At 54.5% G+C, this 7,400-nt stretch overlaps 2 protein-coding genes across 2 annotated transcripts in view; one reads left to right on the forward strand and one right to left on the reverse strand.

Moving 5' to 3' along the window:
• The window catches only part of MLST8 (MTOR associated protein, LST8 homolog (S. cerevisiae)), a gene marked incomplete at its 5' end in the record, with an annotated part of 4,456 nt that extends 588 nt beyond the window's left edge, over positions 1-3,868 (forward strand). Inside the window, 4 exons of the mRNA XM_009587921.1 lie at positions 1,902-2,054; positions 2,224-2,348; positions 2,794-2,957; positions 3,477-3,868. Coding sequence (XP_009586216.1) covers positions 1,902-2,054; positions 2,224-2,348; positions 2,794-2,957; positions 3,477-3,595 — 561 coding nt within the window. The remainder of the gene's footprint in view (positions 1-1,901; positions 2,055-2,223; positions 2,349-2,793; positions 2,958-3,476) is intronic.
• A 544-nt stretch (positions 3,869-4,412) lies between these two features.
• The window catches only part of BRICD5 (BRICHOS domain containing 5), a 3,666-nt gene continuing 678 nt past the window's right edge, over positions 4,413-7,400 (reverse strand). Inside the window, exons 3-6 of the mRNA XM_009587922.1 lie at positions 6,914-7,066; positions 6,541-6,648; positions 5,000-5,153; positions 4,413-4,507 (exon numbers count right to left, since the gene is read on the reverse strand). Of these exons, the coding sequence (XP_009586217.1) occupies positions 4,413-4,507; positions 5,000-5,153; positions 6,541-6,648; positions 6,914-7,066 (510 nt within the window). The remainder of the gene's footprint in view (positions 4,508-4,999; positions 5,154-6,540; positions 6,649-6,913; positions 7,067-7,400) is intronic.

Below are 7,400 nucleotides of genomic sequence, written 5' to 3' on the forward strand. Positions count from 1 at the left end.
CTGCTCCCTCGCCGAGCTGCTGCTGCGGGGAGCTTTGGGTCAGCGTGGGAACACAGCCCATGCGGCACGGGAGCCGGCACGACAGATGCGCAGTCCCTCCGTCTGCCCCTGGAAAGCCAACGCTGCTTTGTGCGGTGGAGCAAACCTCCCTGAGCAGCGACGCTGGGAGCGAGCAGGTACCGCAGGCTCGCGTTGTGCCTGCAGCGGGCGTCCATGCTGCAGCCTCGGGGCTTTGTCCGCTGAGCTCATTTGCCAGCTGGCGTATTTGTGCTAATTACCTGCTGGCTGTTGCAAAGAGACAGCATAGCGACTGCACTGGGCCTCTCATCCCGTAGGAGGGGACAGTCCTTTGGGGCTGTCTCTGTCCCAAGAACAAAACCAAGGGGATGTGATGGCAGTGGAACTCGTGGTGCAGGTCGGGCTGGAAAGCTTGAGAGTGGCACTGCTGCCAAGAAAAAGCATCTCGGGGCCCGTGGCCCTGAGTACTTTCAGGACTTCAGTCGGATTTGCTCAAGATTCACCAGTCGGTTCAGAAGCTGTTGATAAACAGGGGGATGGCTGGGGCTCAGGAAACGAGGCTAAAAGGGAGTGCGGTGCATTAGAGGCGACAGCGGTGAAAATCAATACGTATCATTGCAGTGTTAATAACTGTCTGGTCCATTTTGTATTCACAGTGCTGCAGGGTTTGTTTGCAGACATGGCAGTGCAAACGTTTTTAAAAAGCTGAGTAATAGAATTGTTTCTTTGCATTTTATTTTGCAAAGGTTTAATTTCGCAAGTCCTGAATTTTGGACCAGATTTGAGATCAATTATTTGGACCAAATTTTACCCAAATGCTGCCGATATAGTGCTGGTGGTGTGAGAATGTATTACGTTAAAACAAATATTATTGTTGTACATAGATGTTACTTGTGAAATAATCACTAACCAAGATGCTGCTGAGTTGCAGGAGGAGTGCTGGGTTGTGAGCAGAACGCAGTTAATTAGTCCAAAGGTGGCAGTATTTATTCGGATAGCTTCATCACTCTGCAATCCCCTGCTGCAGCAATGCTGATCCAGTTATCCGAGAGAGATTTCTCACAGCCTGGGTAAAGCCATGATGGCTTTAGCAATTGCACTTACACCTGCTAAGAGGGGGCTAAGGATTGAGGCGTCCAGAAGACGCTTCTGCAGTGTGCAGTCAGCTAAATATATCGAGCAATTATTGTCTTCTTGAGAAACAAGCCGTTGCTCTCAGGTACAGGATTAGCTGTGCCCGATGACCTGATCTCCTCTAGGGATTCTGCTAAAATTATGGGCAGCGCAAGACTGTCGATAAAAGCCCTCAGTTTAATGGAGAGCCGCCAGCATTGTCTTCTGGTCTGAGCACGGGATCGGAGCCAGAACTCCTGCCCTTCATCTGGCTCTTGTCCTTCCCCTGAGAAGGGGGGAGAGAGAAAAACCCATTTAGGCTTGTGTTTTTCAGGTATGGGTACACTCTTGAGTGCTTCGGTTGTTCACTGGCCAACTTGCATCTTAATGCCCTCTTCTCAGACATGCTGAATATCATTTGGCTTCTGTGGATATTGTTTGGAGCTGTTGCTGTGCAACGGTTCTGGAAATCAGGCAGCCGCTCTCTGCTCTGGGGTTTATAAAATTAGCGAACACTTCTGTAAAGGTAAACAGCCTTTTTGCAGAGTGTAACATGAGATTAGTACTCTGCTTGCTCTCAGCACGCAGGGGCGGACAGCAGGCTGCTGAAACAGCCCTGTGCTGGGGAATAATTAGGTAGAACAGGACCCTGATGCTTAAAACCAGAGCAAGGCTCCATGTGATGCTGCACAGGCAGGATCTGGGCATTGGCTTGGGGCTGCTGCTTATGGGGTTCTCCTCAGAGGGACAAGGCTGCTGTTTTCTTGCAGGCAGAGCTAATTGTGGGTGATCAGAGTGGTGCCATTCACATCTGGGACCTGAAGACAGACCACAACGAGCAGCTGATTCCAGAGCCCGAGGTTTCCGTGAATTCGGTTCACATTGACCCCGATGCCAGTTACATGGCGGCTGTCAACAGCTCGGTAAGCTCCGACGGCCTCGAACGTGGGATGGACTGTGCCTCCCCTGGGCAGAGACAGCCAGTCTGCACGTACCGGCTTTGCCTGCAGCTTTGCTGTGGTGTGGAAAGTCCGGGCTGCTCTTGGGTGGGTGACCACCAGCCCGGCCACAGATCCCCCTGTCTCGCCACAGGGAAATTGCTACGTGTGGAACCTGACGGGTGGCATCGGAGAGGAGGTGACCCAGCTGATCCCCAAGACCAAGATCCCAGCGCACAACCGCTACGCCCTTCAGTGCAAGTTCAGCCCCGACTCCACGTGAGTGCGTGCCAGCCCCTCACCTACCTGCGCTGGCAACAGAGGTCCTTTCTGGGCAGGGAGAGACCAGCTGTGCCTCCAGCTGTTGGCTGATGCTGGCTCCACATCGCCCTGCAGGTCCCCCGGGGAGGAGCAGGACAGGAGGCATGGGACACACTGGGATGGGGTTGCTGGCAGTGGCATTCCCGCAAGCTTTGCAGCCACGAGCTGTTCTTACAGTTGGGATCGAATTGCTGATCTCTGGGAGCAAAGTGGTGAACTTGGTACTCCTTCACCAAGTCTGTTTGGCTTGAATCTCATAAGGCAGATGATATAGGTGTAAAGAAATCTGATTACAATGAACGCAGGTCTCCAATTCGTTACTGTTCCAGGCCCACATTAACGAGAGGCCCTTAGGCGTACAGCGTGACTAATAACGTTACCCTCACGTGTCTCTTCCTTGCAGGCTCTTGGCTACATGTTCTGCAGATCAGACATGTAAGATCTGGAGAACTTCAAACTTCTCTCTGATGACAGAGCTGAGCATTAAGAGCAATAACCCAGGGGAAACATCTCGGGGCTGGATGTGGGACTGCGCGTTCTCCGGGGACTCCCAGTACATCGTCACAGGTGAGGCACTGCTGCTCTCCTGCCCTTGGCCCCCAGCAGCAGGGCCCTGCACTAGCACAGGACTTGGCAGTTTCTCCAACTGGGACATTGCCAAACCCTCGTGCACCAGTACGCGAGGAGAGAGCAGCCAGCCTCACACCCACAACGCAGTCCGCTAATTCCTTGAAGCATTTTGCCTGCGCTGCAGTAGGGCATCTGTTTAAACTGGAGAGATGATCTTCATGTGGGCAGTTTATTTCACCTGGTAGCAATGCTGCTTGCAGTATGCAGCATGACAGTCCCTTCAAAACAAACATAATGTAATTTCCACAGTAACTTCTCCCCAAAATAATTAAAACCTCACATAATACAGAAATGCACTAAGCTTCTTGCTCTGCAAGGCTCCCTTACTTGTCATCAACAGCCCTAATAAAGGTGTTGAATGAAGCAAGAGGAAAGTCTTTCTTACAATAATAATTAAAAAAAAAGTTTGAAGGGTAATGCAATATATCCCACTCCTCTTTTCACTTTCTGTTCCAGCCTCCTCTGATAACCTGGCCAGACTTTGGTGTGTGGAGACGGGAGAGATCAAGAGGGAATACAGCGGCCACCAGAAAGCAGTCGTCTGCCTTGCTTTCAACGACAGCGTGTTGGGATAATGGTCTCGTGTGGGAAGTAAAGGACCTCTGCTTGTTTTTCCTCATCTTACAGTGGCAAGCACCCTCTCTGGAGCCCGAGACACGCACGTGTAACCATCCCCTGCACTGATGGAGAGGGCTTGGTCTCTGCAGAAGCAGCTGCATTTGCCTGGAGTGAGACCAGGCTTCAGCTCCGAGCAGATCATTACCAAAACATGCGTGGCCTCTAAGGGAGGCCGCTTGGACAAAAGGGAATGGGAGAGGGAGGCACGATCCCACTGAGGGGAGCTGGGTACGGGTCAGCTGGAGGAATCCCTGTGGCATCAGCTGCTGACAGCTTTGTGATGTTCTTGTACCCCAAAATGGGAAGAAAAAAAAAAAAAATCAGCCTTTGTAAATGATGGAAGAGGCTGAGCAAAGAGAGGAAAGGCAGCTGTTTTCTTGTTTTGCAATCCTTTTATTCAAAGTGTATTTCACAGACTTGCTTGGAGAGCTGCATTCTTATAAAGCCAACCACCCCCAACAAATTTAATAACCTCGTGTTGAACATGGCACGTAGCCATAAAACACTAGCTACTCCACCTGATTCCTCTAGGCCTGGATCTCCTAATACCTACGTACAAGGTGCAGCCCTGGAGCACAGCTGCAAATAAAGTGTCTGTACTGACAGTGCTGAGCAGAGTCCTGTTATTTTTCTAAACTCTCCTGAACTGCAGCATGAAATCAGCAGGAAAATGGGGGATTTTGTAGATGTTACCTTCCTTGTCGAAATCAGAGGCTTTTCAGGAATCCAGTTCAAGTATGTAGGGCAGCGAGAGGGCATCTGCGGCTGCAGGACTTACTCAGGGAGGTAATAGAAGCAGATAGACACACAAATGTTGCTTGGAAAACAGATGTCAATGCAAAGGTAGATCAGCCGCTGCTTCCCCGGACCTGCCAAATGAGCAAGGACAGAAGCAGGGTGAGAGGAATGCTTTTGCAGTCCTGCAGATACGAGTCCCTGGGGAGCCAAACAAGTGGAAAGCCTCAGGGAACGACCTTTCTCATTAAAGCTGGAGTAAGACAGAACAGAATGAGAGCTCAGCAGGCTGCTTTTGGTGAAGACGACAAGTATTAAGGCAACAGTGTCGCAGGGGACCGCTCTGTGGTGGTGTGCTGTGCAAGCAGGTTGCGTTGCCCGCAGAAGGGGGCTCGGAGCCTGTCCCAGCCAGCACCGCGGTTCACTGCAGGTTGTGGGTACGAGCCAGCGCTCGGTGATCGCTGAACAAAGGTTTGATTTTGAACTAGGGGTCACCTGTCCCTGTCCGGGCCTTGGCAGCCTGTCCCGGGATGCACATCAGCTGTTGTGCAGCAGAGCCTGCTCCTCTTAGATGTACTAGAAACGATCGTGCCTCCCTCTTCTGCAAAGGGACACGTACAACTTACCCTCCCCTCTCCTGACCCAGAAGATGGATGTCTGCTCACACAAGGTCTGGACAGCCTCCCCCAGGCTTTTGGGGTCCACCTGTTCCCCTGCCAGAATGCCCAGGAACTCCCGGTAGTACTTGGTCTGGTTATTCTGATGCAGCATCTGATCAGCCTGAAAGAAATGTCCCTGTTAATTCCCCCCAAGGCACTTTGCTCGTCCCAGCACTGCCCTCCAGCCCTGCAGACCTGCTCTCGCATTCAAGGCGCCCAAAGAGCAGTCTCTACCCCGGCAGTAAGGGCAGGTTCCTCCCAACCGCTGCCGCGTCCCACCAGGCCGCTGGGACGCTCGCTCTGGCCAGAGCAGCCTCCCAGGAGAAGCCTGGCTGCCAGGGGCAAGGCTGGAGCGGGGACAGCCCGCGGCCCCTCGCGAGCCCCGCAGCTTGGGGAGCAGGGGACGCAGTTCCTCCTGGGCCCCTCGCTGGGCTGCTTTGTCCCCAGGCCTGGAGCTAAAACACCCCGTTGTGCCAGGTGTCACCCACCACAGCCCGCTGGCAGAGGAGCATCAGTCTGACCCGTGCCTGCCTTTCCAGCGCCGCCACCCCCCCCGGGGTTCGGCTGTGGTGACCCCCGGCAGCCCTGTCCCCTCTCCAGCCCCCAGCACCGGGTGTGATGCAAATCGGCGTCCTTCAGCCCCGCGGTGGCTGGGACAGGACAAGGCTGAGCTGAGGCTCCCCAGTGCTGGTTCCCGTTCGATGGCTGCGTGGGCTGCTGGCGGCCCCAGCACCACCAACTCTTTTCCTTCCATTAAGGAGCCTCAGAGCCTGGCAGATGCTTTTCTTCTCCTTTGGCAGCCTGCTCTCATGGGTGCTGTGTTCCTACGCTCCTCTGGGTTAAACACTGCCCATCGCTTCCCGGCTGGGTGGGAGCAGCAGGCGAGGGACAAGGAGCCCCCGAGGAAATGGAGAGCCGATGGCAGGGGCACAAAAAAATGGGGCCTTCTGTCTCCTTGAAACAGAATCTGCCCCCCTCCCATGCATCCATTAACATTTTGTTCAGAGGGTCCGCATACATGATTTACTCCAACTTTCTTCCCTGTGAGTTGCTAACAAACCCCCTTTGTTTTTTGTCCCCCAGATTTTTGAGCAGGTAACAGAATCCAGTGGGAGCGGGGCCTGCTATTCACCTCCGTGGGACATATCCCCCTTCCCCGGCCTGCAACTCTGCTGTTTCTCACAGAAAACAGGGTATCGATAAAACCGGGAGTCGTTGCTCTGAGCTCGCACGCTGAGCGCAGCACTGCAAGGCAGAGCTCTGCTCCTACGCCGGACACCAACCCAGCCCCCCCGAGCAGCGAATCGCACAGACCAGGGGGCTGCTGCTGCTACCCCCGGCTGGGAGAGCCCGTGCCCACATTTAGCCACGCTTGGGACGCTGGTGTTAAAGAGTCACCACCGCGAGCACAAACCGATGCAGGAAAGGGCCTTCAGCGAGCCAGGACTCCATGCAAAGCCCAGTTCATCACCCCGCCGCCCCAGGGAACGGCCGCAGCAGCTGCTCACTCTCTGCTCAGACGTGTTGAGAGATGTCTGTAGGGTCCGGAGGTCCCAGGCGTCCATCCTCCTCAGGTAGCACGCACGCTGCTCCACGGGTTTGTAGCACACGTAGCCCTGTGAGACAGGTTGTGCCCTGTGAGAGCAGGCAGCGGCACGCACCCGCAGCTCTCTTAAGAGCTCCAAAAGTAGACATTCCTCCTTTTGTCCTGCATTATCTTTCCTAACTAAAGGTGCAGAGAAAGGCACCAAACAGTAGCTGGTTGATGTTTTTCCTGGTCTACACCTCCTGCTCCCACCCCAGCAGCTCTTCTCTAAGCAGCCTGGGCTCCTCTGCTCGCTTCCAGGCTAGTGAGGCAGGTAATTATCCCAACACACTTACGTTCCTGCTGTCATACAGCACCACAGCGGTGTGGTTACTCTGCGAGGTTATGTAGTAGGTCACGGTGCTCCTGGACTTGTCCACCAAGGCTGTCTGATTCCTCAGCGGGTCTTGCTGGCCCTGGAGCGTTAGCCGGACGAGCTGAGAGCCAGCCTGAGCACAGAGAGGGACGGCAGCACCAACCATCAGCTGTTCAGTGTGCGCAGCATCTCCCCACCGACATCCCCCCTCGGACCCTTCGTTGGTCCCTGTTACTTGTCTGAATTATTTAGCAACAGCAGCAAGCTCTGACCCGAGGGAGGGGAGCAGATCTGTGAAGCAGACGGCTCCCCGTCACGCAGGGCTGGGGAAGAGGTGCCGGTGCCCCTCACGCTGAAGGCACCCACCCTGCCAGGCAGCAGGGTGCTGGGGGAAAGGTCCAGGGGACTCGCCAGCCTCTGCCCCAGCCGCGCACGGGGGGAGGCTGGGATCTGCCTCCCCAGCCAGC

The sequence above is a fragment of the Fulmarus glacialis genome, unplaced genomic scaffold (assembly GCF_000690835.1).
Source record: "Fulmarus glacialis isolate BGI_N327 unplaced genomic scaffold, ASM69083v1 scaffold18491, whole genome shotgun sequence".
Classification (NCBI taxonomy): Eukaryota; Metazoa; Chordata; class Aves; order Procellariiformes; family Procellariidae; genus Fulmarus; species Fulmarus glacialis.